Source organism: Gallus gallus, chromosome 17, assembly GCF_016699485.2.
Source record: "Gallus gallus isolate bGalGal1 chromosome 17, bGalGal1.mat.broiler.GRCg7b, whole genome shotgun sequence".
Classification (NCBI taxonomy): domain Eukaryota; kingdom Metazoa; phylum Chordata; class Aves; order Galliformes; family Phasianidae; genus Gallus; species Gallus gallus.
In genome coordinates, this window is record NC_052548.1 from 9077946 (window position 1) to 9102870 (window position 24925).

At 46.2% G+C, this 24925-nt stretch overlaps 1 protein-coding gene across 8 annotated transcripts in view; it reads left to right on the forward strand.

Annotated features, from left to right (window-relative positions):
* The window catches only part of DAB2IP (DAB2 interacting protein), a 180079-nt gene that overhangs the window by 35695 nt on the left and 119459 nt on the right, over window positions 1–24925 (forward strand). For 5 of the 8 annotated variants that reach the window (XM_004945995.4, XM_015279822.3, XM_015279823.3 and 2 more), the window contains exon 1: window positions 20547–20960. The exons of the other annotated variants lie outside the window; for them this stretch is intronic. In XM_004945995.4, the coding sequence (XP_004946052.1) occupies window positions 20819–20960 (142 nt within the window). In that variant the 5' untranslated portion in view covers window positions 20547–20818. Of the gene's footprint in view, window positions 1–20546; window positions 20961–24925 lie in introns of those variants that run through there. 8 annotated transcript variants of the gene reach the window in all.

Here is a 24925-nt window from a genome sequence, read left to right on the forward strand (position 1 = left end):
AAGCTTGGAAATCTTTCCTTTTCCTCCCCCCCTACCCCCCTCCCCCACCCCCCCAGATCTTTTATTTTGATTGCTACTTAGCATTGTGAGCCATATGATGCATTTGATAGCAGTCATCAAAATTTACAGCTATCACTATAATTCGCTCACTGCTGTCAGCCATCTGCATCACTCCTCGTGTTCTATAGAAACCAAAGAGAAAACAAGTACATAATTAATTTTAGAGCGTGCATCACTCCTGTTAATGGAGTTTTGTGTGCTAAATATCATCAATGTGCAATGTTGTGCAAATAATTTGGAATAAACACGAAGGAGCTGGCACACAGATTCCAGAATGGTTCACAGCCCTCACGGCGGTGTTACAGGTGGGAGAGGCAGGGCTGCAAAGTGCTTGAGCCATACAGCAGGCTGGGCACTCTGACTGGGAGTCTGACCGCAGGATTCTCATTTCATCTGGACTTGACATCGTGTGAACAAAGAGGTCACAGCCTACAGATGTCTCCGGAGTGTACCAAGGCAGGCACACCTGCTGTATGCACCTGGTGATGTGCGAGGGGAGCAGAGGGCAGAGCACTGCAGGAGTGAAAAAATCTTTCTTGATTAAGGAGAAAGCTAGAGAGGTGGAAAATAGCATTTATTTAATCCTGTGGTACTTCTGGCTTGGCTGTAGGACACGCAAGATGCAAAGCCAGATGGAGAAAAGCAATCACAGATAACGGGGCAGCCTATCTCCTACAGCCAAATCCTCTGGATGTGGCGTTTCATGCTGTGGCCTTGGGCAAGTCATTTACTGCTCTGCACTTCTCTTCACCCATCTGTAAATAAAAGTTGCCACACGTCTCACCTAGAATAGGATTTCCTGTATTTCACCTTCGAATGCTGTGATCTGTGATTCTATGGTTCTATGATAAAAACAATGGTTTAAATATGTTGATCACTGTGCCTTAACCTTAACATTTCTGACGTGCAATAGATCAGTTCATAAGAGAAATGTTCACTGTAACTGTAATTTTTCCCAATTTTTCTTCATCAGGAATCCATGTAAAAGCTCACTATAAACCTGTCTTCATTTTCTGAATGTCTCTCTGATTAGTGCAGCTTTCAGTTGCTTCTTGTGAATGAGGGAATTGTATTCAGGTGATTGCAAAAAGGGCTGCTGAGCTTAGCTTTATAAATATTATTCTGAGTCTAACTTTGTTAAAGTGATTCATGTAACATGAGTGAGAGCCTCGCACAGCTCTTCAAGTGCAAAGACCACACACTGTGTAATCTTTGGAGCCAATCCTAATCTTGGCTCTGCTTTTCTTAGCAAAAAAAAATGGGACTCCATGATTATAAAATACTAATAGCTAATATTAGCTAATACTTTATCTCTGCAATTGGAATCTTCTCACATGAGGTTGTTTTAACCACGCTCTAAATCCTACCTGCATTATCTATCACACTTTGCCTCAGAGAACTGGAAAACTGGCTTTACAGTGGCTCAGCAGATCAATTGTGTTTTTACTTAGTGAGGTATGGCAGGAAGACAGTGGTAGGTGGAAAAGCACCTTTTTGGTGGTCTCTAACAATTGAAAGGATAAGTATCCAAACCCTCCTGTTTGCATATTTGTTTTCATCCATAGTGGCAAGGCACTCTAGAAAGGGAAGCAGTTCCTCTTAGTGAGCAAAGCAGTAACTAAAGGTCAGCCAGATCACCAGGGCTGCCCATGGCCAGGCTGCCCTTTGCCAGTGGTGCTGGCCGGGTGCTGTGGCTCCCAGCCTGGTGCCCAGCTGTGGTGCTGAGTCTGCCCACACAGCTTCTGCAGTGAGCACACAGCAACAGCAGCGCTGCTGCATCCCAATCCCAGCATGCAGAATGCTTCTTGTGCTGCTTGGACGTGCTTCTCTCTCCCATGTGTTCTTCCTTTATTAATGCAGTGCTGCCAAATGGTCTGGGCTGTTGCCCAGGAGCTTTTAAACACCCCCATAGTGAACGGGTGGAAACCTTGTCTGTTGTGTTTGTACTTCTCTGAGGGAGTTCTGTGGCTCGTTCCTAGTTCCGCTCATGGCAGAAGGCATTCTGAAAGGAGGTGCATACAGGTGGCTGCTGTCAGAGCCTCAGCTCGTCACAGGGAGTCACAAAAGTGGGACATGGTCTGAAATTTCCCAGAAACTTGCTGTGATTTCATTACGACCTGAAGCAAATTTCTGGAGGACTGCCAGGATGAAATCATGTGCAGCCATCCTCTGTGCAAAGACCTGCCGATTCCATAAAGCCTGGATCCAGGGAGAGGCTGGAATCCTTCTCACCGAGGAGTGAGAAAGAAAGATTTCCAGCTGCTATTAACAACCCTGGGATTTTTCTTATTTGCACTGGAGCAGAAACGCCTAGAAGTACCTGGAGATCTCCAGTCCAGCACTATGCATCTGAAGCAAAATTGATCCCGGTATAAAACATTTTGGTTGCTTGACTGAATCCCCAAAATTGAGCTATTCTTCATCAGAAATCCAGACAGAGAAATGAGCTGTTTGCCATCAACTCAGCTATTTTGTTAGTGGAGCTTTCGCTGCATTCTGCAGGTTCTGAACGACGACTTTGGGTGGAAGGGACCTGGAAGAATCCCACATGCGGTGCTGCTGCCTTAAAGCAAACAACTAGCGAGGGGTTTGAGATTACCTCATAGGTCTGAAAGAAGAGAAAAGGGAGGGAGAGAGCCAGAAGCCAGCATGGTGCACTGCTTGGCTGGTTGGGCACATTTTCAAGGCCTCTTTTAGTTTGAGTAATTAATGCTGTGTTTTATTAGTAATGAAAGCGGGGGCTGTTTTGTACAGCGCTGGAGCAGTAAAGTGTGACTAAGCAGAAAGCTCAACTCTGGTGTAGCATTACTTTGGCAATTTATTATCTGCCAGTATGGTTCTACAGAGAATAAAACAAGTTTATTGGTATTCAGACCAATTGTATTCTCTAGTCAATTAATAATTACCTCTGTAAGACAGATAGCTTCAAACAAGTGGTTGTTTTATAAGTGACTGGAAAAGTATCCAGTGTGACACCTCTTCTTGAAGGCAAACTAAAGACATGCTCTTTTTTGAGGGCCTATTTTGAATGAAGGGATTTCCTTGAGAAAATGCATGCACTGGGGCTTGAGGGGGGCCTACCCAGTGCTTACAGCCTTCTTACCAGTTTGTAGTGATTCCAACTGTTTCCATATATGTTTTGGGGGATGGAGTATCTATTCTACTTAGTCTTTGGCTGAAGGACCTGGCATACTGGAGGATGGAGGATGTCATTGTACAGCTCTAAAATGGTGCTCTGTCGGGTAGTTGTCCCAGTGAGCCTTAGAGGTTACAGTTCTCCTTGATTTTTCAAGAGCTTTGGGTGCTGCAATGCTGACTGCAGCAAACGTCCTGGGAACTGCTGGGCACAGCTGCATGGACAGCAAACCATCATCTCCCCAAAGTATTGCTAAGCTTTTATTTTCTGAATCTTTCTCTGCTTCTACAGGTGTAGAAGCCACTTCAACCTGTGGTGCTTCTACATCTGGCCCCTGAGGGTCCAAACAGAGCTCTAATTGATTGTCTGAATCGTTCAGCTCGGAGGGTCCCACAGTTACTGCTTGAGCTCTGCTGAGTTACTGCACAGCTTTAGGCAGCGGAGTTTTACTGACTGCAGCAAATAAATTTGCTGTGCTTTATGGAGCACGGAGAAGCTTGTTTTCTAAATTTTAATTGTCTCAATAAATTGTCTTAAGATTGTGTTCTATTAAACTGCAGGAAATTAATGAGAGCAATTAAAATATGGACGATATTTGGAAGGTGTGATTCTGTAACAGTACAGTTAGAAAAAAAGTTGTAAAATTTGGTGGAGGGCATAATGAGGACAATAAGGATTGCAGAGAGACAGAGTGCAGCTACCTGGGAACGGCCCTCAGTCATGTTCTTTACCTCCAGAGACTCTGATGTCCCACTGGGGACTCTCTGGTTGTGCTGTTTGATAACAATTTGTTCCTGTCTTTATATGAAGACATATCCCAGAACACTCAAGATGTTTCTGTCAGCAGAAAACCTGACGTGAAGGTGTTCAGTCAAAAGAATGCCTGGAGGACAAAGCATCATGGTGTACTTTCATGCTCTCCTCGTCTGGGTGTCGCTGCCATCCCTTCCCTGCAATGACTTCAGAGTTCGGTGTTAATGCTTGCAGCAAGGAACGTTCCTGCCCATGCACTAAGTGAAGGAATGTTCATTCCTTTCATTGAGGGAGTACTTACGCATTGTGGGGTCGCACAGTGCATACAATACATGATTCCCAGCCCTTCTCAGACCTGTTATTTGGATAGCTTTCAGGTTTCTATTTGCAAGATTAGAATGTTTTCAAAAACATGTCAGGTTGAAGCCTCTTCATTGCTGTATCTCAAAGCATCATTTTAGAAAGCTCCAATGATTGATGAGCATTTCTCATTGGAGTTACAAATGAGGAACAACCACCAACAAATCATGCCACACCGGTGTTTGAATTACGGAGATGCTGTCTGCGGTCTGGCCAGCAACTCATTAAATCAGGAGATGAGCAAGGGGCAGCCTGGATGTCCTCACCTCCATACGGCAGCTGGGTCCTGTCCAGAGCCACGTGAAAGGCAAAATACAGCTGCAAGTTTAGGGGCTGTGCCTAAAGCAGTTCTTTGCATTCCCTTATCCGACAGCTCAGAGAGGCGACCAGGGAGGCAACACTTAGCCATGGAAAACTTTTCTCCTGACTCTTAGTTGAACTGGGGGATGTGGCCTGCAGGCAAGCCAATGGATGGGGATGTTATGCACAGTGGATGTCATAATGAGACTTTGCGATGTGGGTCTTGGCAGATGTATTTAATATCTGGCAATTAAAATACCTTGACTGCCAAACACACTAACCATGGTCAGATTTTTATAAGATCCCATGAATTCCTGGCCTTATATTCATTAGAAAAGGGAACTCGTGAAGAAGGGGGAAGTATGGAAGACAGAACGCCTCACTTCTTACCCATGTCCATCGTTTCTCCTGAGTAATGAGAATCTGTGACATGTAAGATGGAGTTGGTAACATTATTTAGATGATTGTAAGGTCAGCTCACTTGTAAAGTTGTTTTGGTTTCAGTCTTTATGTGGTAATTTACCTTATGCTTACAGTACTGGATAATGACAACGCTAAACAAACAGAGCACTAAGCCTCAATCCGGCATGTAAATCTGTGCACATGTGCTGCAAACAAGATAGCACCCATGGGCAGATTTGTTTGTGCTCCCATGTGAGCCAAATGCTATAGTTTTACTTCTTTCAATTATCCGGCCCTGAAAAAATTTACTGTGAAATCCCAACAGGCAGAGATGAGCCTAAAAGCTGTAATCTACAGTGACACCCAAATGTGCTGAAGAGTGTAGGTGTGGAATGACCCTTTCAGAGTAAAGTGGAATGAAAACTTGTATTATTTTCGTGCTTTGCAGCATGCAAACTATTTCTGCTGAAGCAAACCTAAAGCCTGGAAAAGCCACGTAACTACATTTATCCAAATTTGCCATTCTGATCATTTGTTTCCATCTCAGCTTAATTCAGGTTGTCATTAATTCAGTCCCGACATGGCAAAGGAAAGGCAAATTAATGAACAGAAGCTCCCTGAGTGGGGGATCTGTCTGTGCATGGCTCTGCCTTCAGACCATTCCCATTACTGGGGTCCACCATCCACCACCCGCCCAGCACTGCTGCCAGCCCAGCCACAAGTGGCAGGGAAAGCATCGGAAGGCCCTTACAGCTCAGAGCTGGAGACTGCATTCCTAGAGCAGAAACATTTTAAAGCTATTTATGTATTCTCCTGAGACTGCTCACAGATCACAAGTAATGCTTTAAAACAAAACCAAAGCAGCAATAACAACCCAGAATGTTGAGTTGTAGGAAAAAAAGGCCAGGTCAGGTCTCGTAAGAGAAAGAGCCAATGTTGTTAAACGTTGGGTTCCTCGCTGCCTGGCACTGCAGCATGTAGCAGCCTTGTTAGATGAAGGATAGCTGTGGTACATGGATCACTGCAGGGGACTCCCCCAGCATTCCGACTTTGAAGATTACCCCTCTGCTGCTGCTGCATACGGATGCACCATCAGACTGGGAGCAAAGCTTCTCCCACCTCCTTTAGAAATGTCAGCAACCAAAGAGAAGACAACACTTAATTTTTTTTGTTGTTCAAAAGGAAAAGAAAGTCTTGTCTTGGGAAGAAGGGAAATCAAATAAAAAATTTAATGCTGGAGGAGGAAGGCAAGAAATGCAGTTGCCATGGAAACAGGAGCATAAGTAGAAACTTTCCAGCAAAGAGCAGAAACTAAAAATGAAAAAGCAGAGTGCAGAGGATGGCAGCCAGCCAGCAGCTCCAGCTCTCTCTTTACTCCTCTCAACTCAGTGAGATTTTCTTAGTCATCTTTCCACAGTTTGGAAGTGCTCTGTGCTGGGGCTGCAGTCACTGTGCTGCACCACCGTGAGCAAACCATAGCATCGCTTGAGCTAAGGCAGGCTGAGCCGGGAGCACTCGGTGTGCTTCTGCTGGGTGCTGCTTCTGCCAGTGAGGGAAGGAAGAATCATCTGGGAATGGGCTTAATGCCCCCGGGGGCTTGGGAGGTAGCTTAGAGACGGGCACCATCACAAGTCCTTGATTCATACCTTGTTCAGGCTCCCAGATGGCAGTGCAGCCATAAGCCACATAACTGTTTATGGGCTGAAATCCTTCTCCAATCCCTTTTGAGTAGGGAAAACAGCACACTCCGAGGCCTGCAGTGACCGAGGCAAGGCTGGACACCAGAAGTGCCATCTCTGGGCTTCTGCTCCCATCTCACATCACGCACTGCTCCTTACAGAGGCCAACTTGGGCACAGGATGTGTTTTGTATTTGTTTATTGCATGCACTGTATATGTGAAAACGGCTATATTTCAGACATTAGGTTCTGTGTAGGACTCTGGGATAGTTTCTTGCTAGCACATTAAAGGCAGTTTTGTGCAGAAAAGCATTAAAGTCATTGGATTAGCAATTATTAAGTCCTCGTGGATTTTAGCATGCATGGAAAAAGGAGATTGGAAAGCTGGGAAAGTTACCCTGTAGTGCTGCAACGCTGTTGTGGCCAGGAACCGATCTGGATGAAAGACTTTGAGCACAGTTAGTTAGCACTGTGTGCTTTTACAGATGGAAGTAATGAAACCTATGGTGCTCAGCCTTTATTGAGACAAGTCATATGCTTGAAAATAGGCGAGAGGTTTGCTAACTTGAATTCACACTGTTCAGCATTGCATATGATTGACTCCTTTTTCACAAACAAAAGGGACAGCGCAGCACAAAGCACAGTCCGGCTCTGCCTCTGTGCGGGATGCCTGCATGGCTGCGGGATGGGGAGCTGCCTGCGCTCACAGTGAGGCCTGCAGGTGCTGGAAGCACCTCGGACTGAGCAGAGCTACTGTCTCACCAGGCCCGGTTCCCTTCCTGCCCCATCTCTTACTTCAGTATTAATGCAAAACTGAAGGGGGTGTTCGCTTGTTGTTGTTTGCTCGCTTGCTCTGTGTGTCTGTGTGGGTGGGTTTGGGTGGGTTTTTTTTTAAGCTGGAAGCGTTTGAAGGAAATGGTGGAAAAAATTGAAAATTGAAAAATTGGAAGCATTCTGCTCCCCGCGCGCTGCTCGTGCTGCTCCTCCGGGAGAGCGGAGTCACTTTGAAAGAACGCTCTTTAGAGCTGCCAATGAAAATGGCCGCATGCAGAAAACGCAGAGCGTGACCTTGTGTTTATTTTCCCAAGTGACTTTTAATGCCAGAGGCAAACTGCATGCAGCCCAAACCCCGAGCGCGGCACGTCTGGCCGCAGTAGCTCTGCTCGTGGTTCCGGGGGGAAAAGAAACATCCGTTCTGCCGGCTCCGCACGGAGCTCCTGCGGGGATCTGCAAAGAGGGAAACAGATTGGAGGAGGAACCGCGCGGTGCGGGGCTGGGTGGATGCGGGGGGGCGGCCGGCGGGGGGCAGCAGAGCTGTGCGGGAGCGGAGCGGGCCGGGCTGCGGGGGGGAGATGCGGGCTGTGCTCGGCTCTCCTCGGGGCTGGAGCCGTCACTGTGGCAGTTTTTAAGGTGTGATGGAGGAAAGAAAATGATCTCGTTTGTATTTGCATGCAGATCTATATGCAGAACGTAACAGTGTTGCATTGGACTCAGCAATGCTAACGTGGCACTCAGCAGGTCCGGCGTTGTAACTCAGAGGGGTTCCTCATTTCTGCATTCTTCTGTGCTCTGCATCAACAGCACTTCTTCAGTCTTTTTCTTCTGTGTCCGCAGAACAGTGAGACCTTCATGGTTGTCTTTGAGCTGTATGGCACAATTTGAAACCGATTTCTGCTGCAACAGTCAAAACAGTGATGGATCTCAGGGTTCATTGATTACTTAGGAGTGCTCAGAGAAGCTGAGACAAGTCTACGGGTGATGCATGTGATCCAAAGCACAGACACCATTGGCAAAACCTTAGCAGGCCCTGTACCGTGTTGATTTATGCACACCTGTGTGTTACAGAACAAAGCATGTAGGGGCATTTCCTCAACAAAACAGCACTGCAGCTGCTGCCAAGGTGAGGTTTGAGATAGCTCTGCCATCTCCATGCTGTATTACCATACACAGTGTAAAGGCAACCATAGGGTGCTTCATGGAATTGCAGTGAATGAGTGTTTGGGAAATTCCCTATTCCTGTGGCATTGGGATATCTGTTCTCAGCACTGCTGTTAAGTATTTTACCACTCGGTTTCATCAGTGTCTGCCAGACTGTCTTGTTTAGATGGAGATGTCTTATGCTGACTGAGCTCATCCTGCAGGAATCTGTATCTCTGTGTTGAATGAGTTCTGGTAGAGCAGAAGTGCTGTTATGTACTGAGCCAAGAGGGCCCTCCCAGATCCCTTCAGTTCAGGTTTGGGGTCTGTTGCACTTAGTCTCATACATAACCATGGGGTTCCTCACCTGCATGAGGCACCAAACAGAGGAGCACTTTTCCAGTGCTGATTACTACTTGGCGTTCAACTACAAGACAAATACAGCGCTGTAAGCGTTCCGTACCCCTCATTGGAGTTTTGCATACTAGCCTTGGCCAGACAGAGCCTCCCGTACCGGTAAGCCTCAGCTCTGTGTGGTGCAGAGCACACTGCCCAGCCTGGCACCCCCCCGCCACTGCGCCCCGGCGCAGTCTGTCTGTAATCTGTTCCAGAGGTTTTCAAAGCGCAGCATAACTGAAACAGTGAGGGGCCTCGTTTGGTTGATGCCCCGACCTGAGGTGTGCTGGAATCAGAACGTTAATCTCAAGATCTTCCTCAAACACATTTCTTACTGGGGGTTGGGGCTGAATTCAGAATGCAAAACGTGCTCTTCCCAGATTCTTCCCTGACCTTTTGCCCTATCCGTTCCCTTTGCAGTTCTGTGTTCACCGCTTTCTCCTGTCATCCTATCAACCTTAACAGCCGTTAAGTAGTCTGCGGGCTCTGGGCAGGGGTTACAGTATTGTTCCTCCTACCTCTGCAGGCTGCTCTTGGAAGGAAAGATGAGAACGTATTGAAATGATTTGCTCCTCTGTAGTTCATAGAGACCCTATGTATCCCCTCCTGACAGTAGGCATCAAAAACAGAATAGTATCAGTGCTCAAAATGAGCTGCCAGTAGGAAGATCAGTGTCCCTGCTAAACTGCCCTGTTGCTATTTTTTCTTGTCAAGGGGAATTCCATTCATTCTCTTTCAGAAGAGCCTGTTAAACACAGCCTGCACCAAACTCTCAGCAACTGTCTGTTAATAGTTTTGGATTTCAGCTCTGTGGCCTCTGACTGTATGTTCCTTTAATATGCTCACAGCTCCTCTGGGAGGACTAAGCCAGGAATAACCAACACTTTCTGAAGCCAGGCCTCCTGCTTTGAGACTCTGTTTCTTTTTGGGTCACATACATACGCGCTCTCCTCCACAGCTCAGACTTATCTTTTGCAGTGCCCCTACTGAAATTAGGTGCTATGGGGCATCTGAGAGGAGAGAGCTGCACCCACTGCTTTCCATTTTGCTGGCTAAAGGAGGACAAAGGACTCTTAACATTTCTCCGCAGTCGCCTCTTGGCTTGGCATACTGTTCATTTCAATAATAAAGTGTTTCCTTTCATTCTCAAACAGTCAGGCCCCTGCCAGAGCCATAATTGTTCACAGATGACTCATTTTGGCTGCAGGATCAAAACGAGGGAAAAGTGCTGTTTGCACAGTCTTTGAAATGCACAAGATGGGAAGAGATGTTCACGCTTGATATTTGTACCATATGTTGTTTCTAGATTTTATTACAGAGCCTTTACATTTCAGAAGAGATTCTACTTTTGTCCTGGGGAGGATTTAGAAAGAAAAAGGTAGAGGTTGGGGTGAGAATGGGATCAGCAAAGACCGCTGTACAGCTTCTGCTGCGGTGGGCAGCCTGGTGGGGCTCTTTCCACTCGGATATATTCACGAATGCTTTGCATGGGTGCTGCTCAGTTGTGATTTTTATCAAATTCACATTGACCATTTCATTCTTTGTACAATTGGTTTGGAAATCTTGCATTTTCAGTTGTAGCTGATGTTTGATTTACTTCTGTAATGAAAATAATGAATGTAGGTAGAACATCTCCAGTGAACAACTGTAAGTATTGAGCAGTTCTTTGCTCCATTTGATTGTTGGTTCTCTTGTAGAGAATTACACGTTTGGTTGGGAGGTACCTGTTGGTACGAGGTCAAGGAGGTCAAAGATCGCGTTCATTTTTTCATGGTGGGGAATAAGGAATTTATGTGATTCCTGCATTGCTGTCCATAAGTTGTCCGTGTGTTCTGTACCTTAGGAACAATTACTTATGTCTCCCAGGAAGAGTGTTCCAAGGCACCCAATTACTTTAAATAAAACACCAAACAGGCATTAGAAAACTCGAAAACTTTTCCAGTTGTCTTGTCAGAGCTTAAATGCCATTGTATATATTTTTATTGGGTTGTGACAATGAGTTTCTCCAATGAAACAAATGTTGGAGATCAGCTCTTGAATGAGAAGGCTGGGGAGAAGTAGGATAGTGAATGTGGTGATCTGCTTTAATCAGGGTTTGCCATTTTGTAATGAAAGCTTTTACCTCTTATCCTGATTTTCACAGGAACTGAAGTTTTGATCCATACCTCTGTCATCCATCCCCATCTACCATGCAGTCAGCACTGCCTCCTTATTAATCAAACTTATTTCTTTTTTGTCCTTTTCCCACAGTTTTTGTACTTCCTTCTTGTGCTTCCCCTTGCTCTGCTCTGTCCTGCTGTTTGTGCTCAGCAAGAATAATAATAAAATGTCCTATTTTAAATCATTTTCAATTGACAGTACTTTGGAGGGCTGATTGTTCTGTGCTTGCAGTAGAAAATTATTAACGTTGAGCATCAGCTTTCTTTGCACTGGAATATCATTTTGACTCCTGAATAGTACAAACTCTGAACACCAGATTATCCAAGACTGCTGCCATGTGGATGTAGCAGGAGCATGGAGACAAGTTTGTCAGGTGTCATTGGATACCCTTTGCAGCTGCTAGAAGGAAAGAGACTTGATAACCCAGCAAAAGAGAGACTATTGGAAGAATAAAGGGTATAGATTCACTAGGAATAGTTTTTGCTGAGCTTTTTGCCTACAGAAATAAATATAATGGGCATATTAGTGAAGTGAATATGGAGTAGGCAGTTACTCTTGTGAATGGAAGATCTGTAGCAAGAGTAGGACATGAGCAGAAATTGTTCAATTCAAATCAGTGCTGCAATAGAAGAGCATTGCATCATCACTGGGAGGGAATACCTGCAGGACTTCCCAGGTGTTGTCTAAACCTCAGTTTGAGGTGCCATCTCTCAGATTATCAACCAAATCTCCATAAAGGCTCTGTGAGGTCACCGAGGTTCGCATCTCCTGCTGTGTGGGTCTACAGAACTGGGTTGGGGACTGGAGGTGAATGCTGGTGTCACCACTGCTTCACATTCACAGTATCCATCCCCATTGCAGCACACAGACCCTTTGTCACACGGGTGTTGTTTCAGTGGGGTCCTCACTTTCTGCAGGCTGCTGACCATAAACAACTTCTCCTAGACTTCTCTCTGTGTTGCTGCGCTTTGACTTCATGCCAGAGGGAAGAACAGGGATTAAAACAAGCCACTCTCACAATGGTGTTTAAAAATTGATAGAAGGATTTCCAGTTGGCTTTGTAAAGCGGTCTCTAAAAACAATAGACACATTTTAGTGTTTTAACTTGTTACTGGGGTATGCTTTTAAATGGATGGAGTTTTCTGCCATGTGCTGTCATACAAGTGTGATAAGGGAGATGGCTAAAGAACATCCTTGCCAGAAACATTCCTTAAAAGTGGAATCTGGTGCCAGAAAAGTAAAACAAGCAACTACACTTGTAGTACAGTTTGCAAATTATGTGGCAAGGGAAGGAAGAAAATAATCTGTCACATGGAAAATGAAGTTTGAATTGTGTGTACACACATCAGTGATTTGTTATAGGAATGTAAGATCATTATCAGGCATTTAAACATGAATTAGAGATATCTAATCTATTAATTAATCAAAAAGTAAGTTTTATATAGCATGTGTAAACATTTAATCTTCCATTTCACTCGTCAGCACTGATGCTGCCTTCCATGTGACGCTATCATGAGATTAAACGCCCCGGGTGTTGATCTGTAGAGCTGTGTGGATCTCACGTGCCCTTGCAGGGGAGGTGAGCTGCGTTCCCCAGGATACACAAAGCTCTGTGCACTGTTACTGACCTGCCTGTAAAACTCTCTTCCCCACTTTGAGTCGGGACAGACTGTGCTTCCATGCAAAGAAGGCTGCCGATGCCCTGCAGCAGCCTGCAGAACTGCCGATGGATTTCCTGCCCTCTCAGCACACCGCATAGGAGAGCCACTCCATCAGAACACACAGCAAATATCTGACACTTCTAACAGCAGATCTGGCATAGGAAGCCAGTGGTGCCAAACCTTCATCACCTCCCCTGCAGCAACACGGCAGCAAGGCTACTGCCCAAGTTCAAAATACAAATACATTTAGGAAATAGCTCCTTTGGCTATGTAAGTTCATCAAAATTAAGAGAGAATACATTGTTTCCCACAATAATTTACCATTATGTTGTATCTCATAATTAGATTCCTAACCCAAGGGGGATTTTTTTTATTCAGATTTGCTGATAGTAAAGTTGAGAACTTTGAGCATATTCCAGATTTTACCCTAAAAATGTCATTTTTCCCTTTTTACTCATATTTCTTTTTACTAAACACAAGTAAACATATTTACTTACACTTAAAAGTGCTTAAATTTCCATCTGAAATCACAATGCAAACATTTTTGACCGAAGGATTTATTTCACGACATTTGATTGGAAGAAAGAAGCTATTTATAAAATAATGATAATGAGGCGCGAGGGAAAAATGTGCCCCGCGATGTGGTGATGCTGTGGTCAATGTCAGTAAGGTCTGGGGGGAGAAGCCCCGTCGTCGCCTATGACTGCACAGACGGCGGTTCAGAGCATCGCATCACAACGCTGATGCGGTTCATCTCGGAACAACTTTCGTCCTCCTCCCATTGGCGGTGTGGGAGCGCCGGGCTGCTGCGGCACGGGGCGCTGCTGAGCCGCCTCTGCGCTGAGCCCGCCGGAGGGGCGGCCGCCGGAGGGGCTGCTCGATGGCTGCAGCCTCTGCGACGAGGAAACGTGTTTGTTTTAGTCTGGCTGACGAGGTGACCCCGCACACAGCAGCGCTGGCTCGGCTGTGTTCAGGGAGCGAATAAAAGAGCGGCAGTGAATGCCGCTGTGTTGGCTGTAAGCTGAGTTCGCGGCAAACCCATGGGTCGGCTCGCAGGGGTCACAACAGAGCGCCGCTGGAATTCTGTCTTGGAGAAGGAAATGAGAGATCTTTGGAAACACAGAGCCGAGGTTACTCCGCTAATCATTCAATGAATCATTGTTAACACTTTGTTTTAGTAATGAGCTTTTTTGTGAAGAATAAGCAAACATTAAACAAACATTTCCTCCCGGCAGCTGCTGGCGGAGGGCGCTGTGCTGGAGGTGTCGCGGTGCTCCGAGCTGCGGGGAGGGCTTTGTTTGATGTGGGGTTTTGTGCAGCGTTTTTCTTTTTGCCGTGAGGTTTGCTGTGGGAGTTTTTGCTATACAATGGAGACTGTACACTCGTGTTGGTTTTTTTTTCTCCCCCCGGGTTATTTAAAGCAGCAAGCTGTTGTGAGGCATTGGATGTTTGATTCTGGCAAAAGTTTCTTCCTCGATTTCCTTTAGTCCATGTGTTCAATGACTTAATTAGGTCTGTGGAAATGATAGCACAAATCTTATGATAGATTTAGACTTCCTACATTTTATTAGAGCAATTACCAGTCAGGTTATAAACCAAACTGTCTGAGTGGGGCATTCTTTGTTGTCAGGAATACGTGTAAATAAATCCAGAGTCAATGAAGATTTTGTTTTGGCCTCCCCCAGCTAGCTGGAAGCTGATTTGAAAAGGTTTGTGTTCTTTAGCTCTATTGTTCTACCGGGAAGCAGTCAGGAAGCGTTCAGCTTTGAGGTCAGTCCTGGGCCTTTCCCTGTTCTCTGCCCTAAGGAGCTCCTTGTGCAGAGCAGGAAACATCTCCAATTGGGTTCCCAGGCGCCCTGGCTCTCCCTGTTGTCCCTGAAAGCTGCCTGGGGACCGAGCAGCCCTTCCTGCATGAGCCCCTTCACGTGTCCTTCATCAGCCACTACAGCACCATGAATGATGTTTGTCAGCCTGCTGTGTTTGGGAGCTGGGACGTTGTGCCAAATTCCCCAACTCAAGAAGCTGCTGTGTAGGGAAATGAAATGTTGAGGTCCAACTCTCAGCTGGCTGGTTGGCAGATCTGTTGGGGTTTGGAAGTAAAATTCCCAGGCGGTATTTCTGCTTCTCTTGCTTCTGTCTTCCTATGAGATACCTGCTCACATTTCTCACATTTCTCAAACATATGATGGCTATTCCTCAAAATCAGGACATAATGTACTAAAAGCCGAAGATTTGACTTTCCTACTTAACATTTCACACTTTCATTTGAAATTTCTGTTTTACCTGAGTGAAAAAGAGAATCTGTGTATGTTTTAAGTATACTGAAAAGCTGAACAAGTGTTTGCAAAACCATCAGTGCTCTGTTGGATGGAATACACTGTAGAAAAAAAGACACTATGACACTTAATGCTTATTCATCACAAGGGGATTGTCCCAAGAGAGAAGGAAGCCTGCTCAGTTCTTTGGGTAAGGACAGAGGGGTGGGGGTGCAGGCCCAGCTGTAGCCTCTCATGGCCTCGCTCACATCTCTCAGGGCTCCATCCCCCATTCCTGGGCATGGTGCTTACTGCCTGCACTGTGGGCCATCGTGGGTGCAGTTTGTTAGACCGGGAATGCTTTGGACAAGGACTCATCTCTTGTTTGGTGGGGTACGCAGATCCCAGAGCCATACAACATTGATCTCGTTGGGATCTCCAGGCACCGCCAGAGGAAATACACACACGATGACTGTAAATGTCCTGTATGTAGGGAGTGCGAAAAGCATTCGTGCTCTGATGTCACTTGTACAACACCTCCTTAACTCTTGTTTAATATTAAATTAATTCTTCCTTTTTCCTTTTTCTACTCATATCATTCAATATCTATACCAGATAAAACAACTTCCCTAATTCCATTTGGATTTCATCACCATACAGACAGCAAGACTACCCCATAGAGTTGTTACATACAAATGAATGGAGAACCATTAATTCTGTGTTTAAATTTAAAGTAAATGTTTCACATTCTGCTTCCAAAACTGTGAGCCATTTTTTTGTGAGGCAATCAAGGAGCTGGCGCCATCCACCTAAGATGGCAAGGACATTAATTTGTCTATGCAACCTTAAAATAATCACCGTTTCCCATTAAAATACTGAAAAGTAGTATTTTATTTTTTGTGTGTATGTGAAACTTTCCTTTTGAAGCCTTCCAATGTGTCACTGAAGACTTTTCAAGGAGCAGGGTTAAACATCAGAATATGTTACATTGCTTCTTTCCTTCCAAATCAAATCCATTCTGCCAGAGCAGGGAAAAAATAAAATAGATTTAACTTTTATAATTTTTAACTCGTTGGCTCCAGCCCTCCTGCTTGGTTAAGAGTGGTTATTTATTTCTCTGATGAATTTCTGAATATTCTCCTGTTTGGAGAGTGTTCTCACTTGGAATCAGTTGACTGTGTTGCCTCTTTAGTTGCTCTTTTTCCTTTCCTTTTTTCTTTTTTTCTTTTTTCTTCTCCTTGGAGGTGGTTCGTGGGAGCAGGGAAGCCCCGCTCAGACTGCAGCAAGAGAGCTCGCCAGGGAGGGCCGCCAGCAGCGCCCTTCTGCCTGGGGGGAAGGTCTTCCTGAAGGCCACGCTGCTGTGGGGGTGGGACGTGAGCAAGGATGGAGTGGAACAGTTTCAGCACAAACTTCTTTTACAATGCTGCTTGACAACCAGGTCTGTTCTACTTGGTAGGAGTAGAGCTGAGCTGAAAGTTAAGTTCTCCTTATACAAAGGAAATTGCCTTCCTCTCTGGCTCTGTGTATGAGCTTATATATCCCTGGTGGCCTTGAGGCAATAAGCCTGGAAAGCTGCCAGCTCGTGGGGTGCTGAGCTGCATACCGCAATGAACTGGAGAGCAAATCCAAGCAGGGAAATCCAGAGAGCGACTGGGATCCAGCAAGAACGCTTGTATTAATCCTTTGTTTAGAAAGTCCGATGCTCCTTAGAGATGACTCCCTTATTCATTGCCTCAGACTGTGAGAGAAGTATTGGCGCTCTTCAGAAGCGTGTTTATATGTGACATGGAGAGCAGTGCGGTACTCGGATGTTTGTCAGCTCCGTGCTGATAGATCTGCAGTCCTCTGACCAAATGCTAATAAGAAATTCAGCCAACGTCCACCATTCTCCTCTATATTGGCCAATGCAAAAATGCAAAGCAACTTCTTCTTTTTTTTTTTTTCTTTATTTTGCTAACTTTTGGAAGCTTCTGTTCAGTTCTTTGTGGAATAAATGTGGGAAATGAGATGAACTAAAGCTGCTCTCATCCAGAAGGTAAATTCAGAGGCCAGTGTACAAATCAATGTATCCTCATAACTGTACTTTGGGTCCAGGACTGCGGCCTCGAGAAAGCAATGAAACCCTTACTTTCAGAAGAAGGGGTTGGGGTTCCTTGCCATGAAGTCTGAGGGAGTTGAGAGGAATGATTGTTTCCCTGTAAAGTCCTTTGGGAAAGCAAGAGGTTTAATGGTAGAGTCTGCATTGGGAATGTGCATTCTGAAATGCAGTCATTATTTTCCCAGCACAAAGCAATAAACAAATGATAAAAAAGCTGAGTGTTCGCCCCCGGGAGGCACATCTTCCAGCAGCCCCATGCAGCCCACAGCCCCGCTGTAGCTGAGCAAACCCTCAGGCAGCAGCCTGCTCCTTTTGATGTCAAAGCAAACAAACCCACGTTTGTGTAGCTCTCCTTCCCAGAACTTATTTTGGTGCTAATTTACAGTTTATTCACATGCTGTTAGTTTTGGTAAGGAGTGAAATAAATCCAGTGTTAAGAGGGCTTATAAGCAGGTTAACAGAGGGAGATGATAGGCAACACAAGGCTGACTATGGGTGCTCCAGCCTTCCTCTGAATCCCAGTGGTGTAAAGACTGGGTATTTTACTGAGATGTTACACTTCGGTGGGCATTTAATTTCATGGTTAGGTTACTGTTCAGTGCTGGCACCCCAAAATCACCGCTGTGTTTGGCTCCATTTGCTCCTTTTATGGAGAGGTTCAGTAGAGCCCAGCAACTGAGCCCATGGCTCTGCCTCATAGAGGGAACAGCACAACTGTGATGTGTTGCTGTAGAGATAGATTCTAACGTTGTCAGCGTTCCTCCAGAACAGTTCATATATCTCACGTTTGCAAGTGGTAGATTCTGCTCTGCACAAAAGAGCGTTTGTGTCAGGATGTGGCTTTCAGAAAGAAGAAAAAAAAGAAGAAAGGAAGAAAAAAAGTAGCAGTGGATTAATTGGAAAGGTCCAGAGCAGCCACATTCCCTCCCAGACGGGTCATTCGTTTTGTTGCCTGCTGCTATGCAGCATCTGAACTTAAAACCTTCACAAACTTCGTTGAAGTGAGAGAGACAGAGGCAAGCTGGCTAAACTTGAACGAAACTCCCAACCGCTTATGCTTTTATTGCAGGGCTGCTTTCTCTTGTCATGATAGTTTATAGTCCCTCATTAACTTCTCCTGTTTTATGGTCACCTGCATAGACATTTCTAAAGGTACTCGGTTGATTAACAAAAATATCCCTAAATGTGGAACAGATGCTTAAGTCCATGTGAGCGAATGTGCACTGAAAGCGGGGCGACCATCCTGTATGTCCTCACCATTCCCACCTGCACACCGAGCTGAGGATGGCTGCTCTGCATCCCACCGCATCCCAGGTGCTCGGAGGATGAGCCACATGGCTCCAATTAGGCAAAACCAACCCAGGTGGACCTCACCCTTTTGGACGGTCTGAATTTGGATGAGCTTTTTAAATGGTTTTGTTTCAACTTTCAGTTCCATCAGTGCCTTTTTTTTGCTTCTGGAAATGAAGAGTTAAAAAATAAAGTAGGTCGGCTCTTTTAAAGACGTTTCTAATGATAAAAGCATAATAGGAAAAAGCTTCTTTTAAGCTACCAGCTCAGTTATTGGGACACCAAAACTCAGAGAGAGACACGAGTGTTTGGCTTCTTGTCTACAACAGATCTGTCACCAAACCTCAGTACTTTCAGCTTCTCCCATCACTGTCTTATAGTTGTTCTTGGCTCTACTTAGGAACTGAATCAACTGCACAGGATGAGTCTGTGGTCATTTGGGAAATGTTTTTTGTCATTTCTTTACTGTTCTTTGTGTTTTCATCTACCCAAATATGAAAAAAACCCAACATTCTGGATAACAAGATGAGAGCAGATGTGCAGTAAATGGAAGCCTTCTCCTTTTTGCTGGGATGCGTTGTGGGGCTGGGTGACAGCTGGTGCTGGGTGCAAGCAGAGCAATGTCCCTGTGCAGCATCCCCCTGCAGCATGGGATGGAGCCTCTGCTGTCCAGCTGGAGCTCCCTCCTTGACCTGAACTTGTCATTGCTGCGGTGATTGGCTCATTCCTGCACAGTCTAAAAGCTGTTGAATTCCTTATGTGTGGCCTCAAAACCAGGCATGGACTTCACTAAAGACCGAGGCTTGTTTCCTGTCCCGGAAGGGTCTTTCTCTGCTGATAAATATCATATTTTCCCTACACAATATGTAAATAAGACAACACGGGTTTTATACAATTCTAATGTTTTTCACAACTCTATGAGTTTACAAAATGCTGAAAGTAGGGCGGATTGTTGGTGATAGGGAAGGGACACTCCTGAGGAGAACTAGGAGGCTTTTTGTTTCCCACGTGAAGCACTAACAGGAGATGTCACACCGAGGGAACCAAGGTCGGGTGGTTTCTGCCTCTTGTTACTGAAGGCACAACTTGGTGTAACCCAGGAAAGCTTTCAGACTCCTGCAGAAGCTCCAACTAAGCAGGGAGCACAGCTCGTCCTCAGCCAAGCCTGCCTGGCCCTACCTACAGCCGTACCACAGAGATACGTTTGCACAAATGTCTGGGGAAAGGAACAGAAGTAGGACACACTACAGAGAGGCATTGTGCAAACGTTGTTTTCCAGTTCACCCCACTCTGATGAGATTTTCCTGCTATCTGCCAACCTGTGAGCAGTGGCAGCACGCTCAGTCCTTGGCCGCAGCTCAGGGTTCTGCAGTGCTCTCTGCTTGTCCTGCAGAGCGCGATCTGTGCCAGCCCACAGAGGAGCTCTGGTGGAGGAATATGGGCAGCTCACCTCTCACCTGACCTTCCAAAACTAAATCTGAGTGCAGTTTTTGGTCGGTTATTCTGTTTTCTTTTTTGCTTTTCTTCCATGGCTTAAAGCGTTAATTCTGCCCAATGCAATGTGATTTTATTGAGCAATATGAGCCGGAGACAGAATCTTCACTGCCATCAGAACCCAAATGGTAAATAGGCTCTTTCTCTAATTCATGGGATGTGCTATAACTCAGTTTGAATGTTGAAAGGAAATGGGCCTCCAGGGGAGTCTGGAGCTCTGTTCATTCAAGTTCTAATTAAAGTTTTCCCCTCTCAAGTTTCACTTTATTTTCCGGGGCTTTTGCTCCACGCTGATTATTAACATGTGTCCCACAGCCCGGAGATCGTTATACCCTTCCCTGCCCCATATTCCATAGCTGCCTCCTGCTGCAGCCCGGCTGCCTGGCACTCCATCCCGGGGTGTGCAGCTGAGGCTGCCCGGCTGCTCCCCTGCACCAGGCGTTGCTTTCCTCCAGTGCTGCTCGGCCGGATGCTGCTGTCCAGCGGGGATGATCCAGTCCAGGATTTCTTCCAGCCTTTTCTTCACGTTTCAAGAGCCCAGGCCAACTCTGGCTTCCTATTCCAACTCCAGCACGCTTATCTTTTTGGGGGCAGGAATTGTTAGTACAGTCTATCTCGCTTGCTGCAAGTCCTCCCTCTGCTGAGACATGTACTCTGGTGCCGCGTTCCTTTATTTTTTTTTTCTCTCTGTCTTTTTTATGTTTTCTTCCTGTTGTTTTTCTTCTTAAATGTGTAAAGTGAGGAGTTCCTCTTCCCCCCTCTCCCTTTCCACTGCACAGAACAACCTCCCGTTGATTACACGCTGGAACTGTTGCTACTTTGCCAGAGGGGAGAGTGAACCTGTGCCTGCATGTGTGTATGTGTAAAATAGACAGAAAAATGTCAATGAACAGCAGGAAAAGTTCTGGGAGACCGTCTTACTACTATCGTCTGCTCCGGAGGTCACGACTTCAGAGACAGCGAAGCAGATCCCGGAGCCGGAACAGGCCGCTTAGTAGGGGTAATTGCAACGAGTTGTGTTTAATTGGCAGTGCAAAGACGTGCTGATGCTTACAGGTAGCTGCATTGCTGTGCGTAAGAGTGACCTGTGTGAGTGTTACGTGCCTGCTCCCCGTGCAGTGTGTGCTGGGCTTTGCAAAAGGTCATTGCTTGTGCTGCAGGGATGTGAGGGGAGGGAGAGCTGCTGAATGGAGGAGCTGAGCCGGGCAGCCTGGCTGTAACTCCTCGTGTAACTGTAACTAATCCTATCTCCTCAATGTGTATAATTAAGGTAACCATGTTTTTCTAGCGAACTGAGATGTTTGGAGGCCTAATTGATGGTTATAGATATTTGAATATCCTTGATGAAGAGATGGTATCTGAGTGCCAAGATGAATTGCTGGAACTTGTTCTCCGCGGGCTGAGTGTCACCACGGGTTTAAGCTGAGTGCAGCTGAAGGGCAGAATTTTTAGACAGAGCCTGCAGGTTGTGCTCCCGGGGCACCGGGGACACCTCTGGGCCTTGTATTCCCAAATCACTTTGTGCTTCTAAAGCTTCTGCTCTGAAAGGGCCTATTTGTCCTCATCAGCAGGAGTGAGGCCCGCCGGGTCACGTTTCTGTAGGGCGCACTCACTCACGCAGCCCGTTTATTCTGCTCGAGGCAGCCTCTGACCCAGATGCATTCTGAAAAATAAGCGATTCCGGCTCAGTGTTGCAGTGTGAGATGCACGTCTGGTGGTGCTTGAGCCTGTTGGTAAAGCAGTCAAAGGGATGGGTGGCTCTGAGCCGTTCTGCGCTGAGCTGTCTTTGCAGAAAGGAGGGACGAGGGCTGTGTTTGGCCCCCAGTGTGACAATGCTGTCATATTTATAAAGTCCTGAGCTCAATCAATACCATGAATTAACTTTGTAGTTGTCATTCTTGTGTGAATTAATAGTTATAGCAAAGAGTGCAATAGTAGTACCTTGTGCTCCATCAGGTGTGTGTGCAAATCCAGGCTCGTACTTGTGTCCCTGGGGTTAATGGGGTGTACCCAGCAGACTGCAGAGCAGACCCCAGGAGTGCCAGGTTTAACTGCACAGTGTGCTCTTCCTCCCCTGACTTACAGCACTTTTTCTGGATGTGGAATCATTACTGGGAAAACAATAGGAAGCTAAATCAGTCCCCGAGCCTCATCCTTTCCTATAAGCAAAACAGAGTTTTTCTTTCCATGGTTTTTTTTTCTGCTCTGCCTGTCAGAGAGCAGTGTTTGTAGACCCACAAGTGTGTAGCAGCTCCTTTTCCCCCTTTATTCGTATAACTGCTCAAAAGCAAAATATTTTACTGGCATTTCAGTTACTGAGACAAACAAAATGTGATTGTTTCTTTTAGGTAACCCAGTATGAACTTATGTTATGAGCATAAATTGTCATGAGCACAAGGAATATGCAAGCAGATTTGATTGAAATGGAAATGAGCACTAATGTTTGTAAGAAATTGGATTAGAACCAAATGAAATCTTCTTGCTGTTGATCCCTCCCTGAGTATTTTGTGTTTGTCACACGTATGTAGGGTTCCTTCCTGCTAGGAGATCATAATGCTCTGCACTCATTCAGCTCTTCTCATCTGTAGATCTTACGGGATTTGCAAAATCTGAACAAGAATTTTCTATTTGACCATTTTTTTGTATGTAAGAGACATAGAAAGCAAGTTAAGCAAGTTGTGGAGGAATGGTGTTGGGCTGCAAGGTCCTGGGGTGTGTGGGGCCCAGACTGGAGGTGGTCTCGGCAGAGTGAAGGAAGAACAGAATGCAGATTTTTTGCCAGTGGACAGTTAATGTGTGGGAGGTGGTAGGGCTGCAGGAGCAATGGAGAATGCGGGCACCAGAATGAGTCTGTAGGCTTTCTGGTTTTGATGTAAGTTAATTCCCAAAGCCTGCAAGCCTGAACAAGGAGGGAACTGAGGGTCACCTTCTCAAGTACTCATCTGTGGTGCCATTTGCCATTGCTAGCTAAGATGTTCAAAGACCAGATATTCTTAACGGAAAGTTATCATGAACTCATGAGCACTGCAGTGCTTTCACAGGAATTGGCTGTGGTCTGTCCTGCCACTTGCTTGTTTCCAGGCTGTTCCCTGAGCAAGTCTTTCTCTCCCCTTTGCCACAACCCACACAGAGCACACGCGGATGCAGACGGAGGTGCAGCAGTGGGGCCCGCAGGCGGAGCTTCTCCACGCGGTGCCGCCCCGCAGGCCGGCAGCAAGCTCTGGGCCAGGGGGCTTGCTGGGGGTCAAGCAGCTGTTACACATTTACCAGGAGGAGGAGATCTCTGCTGACACGCGTCCTCTCCGGCATCTGGAGCCGCTCGCAGTACCGCACTAATCGCGGATGCGGCTCCCGGGAGGTGCAGGTGCTGCCATCTGCTGCCAGCACCGCTCCGTGCCGCTGCGCTGCAGCACCGGGCCGCTGGGAGCCCACCCGGTTGCTGTCTGCCGGGTTCTCTGAGTAAGGAAGAGGTTGTGTTGAAACGCACGTGTTTATATTCTGCCGCTTCCCACTGCCAGCCCGTCAGGGGCAGAGGCGGATCCCCCCCCGCGGAGAGTGGCTGCGGGATGCGGCTCAGCCGAGGACGGCAGGGCCGGACTGCGCCCATCGCCTGCCCGGCTGCGTCCACCAGCGGTGGTGCTGACTGCTGGGGAGGTGGGCCTTACTGCGGGGGGACCAAGAGATGGCCGCTGCCTCAGGAAAGCGTGCTGCAGTGCATGTTAGATAAGCAAAGCGGGCAGAATTTGCATTTTCTATGCAAGTCTCTAAAGCAAGTCGGGGACTGCTTTCTGTTGGGACTCCAGATGGACACGATCTGATGTAGTGTGCAGAAAAATCTGTCACACCTTCAGCTGTTTTCGGTGACAGACAGCTTATTTGATATCTCATATGATGTTATCCTCTATTCATGGAGTTCACAGTTCTCTGGCCAGTCCTGCTGCTTAGGGCACGTCCATCTCGTGTTCATGTGCCCAGACCCAGAACAGCTGAAGAGGGCTGAAACTGATGGGGTGGCAAACCAGGCCAGAACAGGCAGGCATGCTGCTGGGAGGCTCCAGCACACAGAAATTCCTGCAGTCGGATGGTGGATAGCAGGGCAGGTTTCACTGCACTGTTATTTTTTGTTACAATGATGATAATGTTGGAAATCTCCCGGCTCTGCCTTCCACAGGGATTTGGGCCATGCTACAGGTACATCAGTTAGAAAGACCTATAAAATCCCTATCTCTGCCCATGACCATCTGTTCAGCTCGGAGATGTGTGTAAATACATGAGGAATCACGGCTGTAATTATGATTACTACCAGGTGATCCATCCAATATAGCAGAAGGCGTTGGGAGGCAGAGAGGGCAGAAGGAAAATACCCGACAGAAGCATCAGCTGCCTCTGCCCGCCGTGTGCTGCTCTGCAGCCCTTTTGTGCTATCTCTGCCACTTCTTCATTACGGCCATAATGAAGGAGCGGGGCTCAGGGGCAGCTGTTCTGAAAATCCACTTTCCTCATGGAAACTGCTGAGGGTGCTCCATTCACTGGCCCTGGATCCAGCTGCTCTGCAGGCTGCGTGCTCTGGAAGCACAGTATTTTATAAGTGTGAGGTTATGTTTCTGATAATTTACAAGTAAACAGCTTAATTATTGAATCATTTGTTTAAAAACTGGAAGCTTTGACATGTTTTTCTTTATGGTAATAATAGTTTTTGTTCCAACGTGCAACAGAATGACATGAGGAGGCTACACCCAGGCTTGCTTTCTAACTAAACCACGCTGAAAATTCATGCATCCTTCTCTCATCTTGTCATAAATGGAAATGTGTTGTACACTATATTTGCATATTCTCTAAAAAGAAATGCTGTGGAAATAAGGAACTTCTTCATCTCTTATTTTTCTCATTTGTTCTAAGTGATTTTTTTGCCCATGATTAACCATCTCCCCTATGAAACCGCCTTCTGTTGCTAATTTGTCTCAG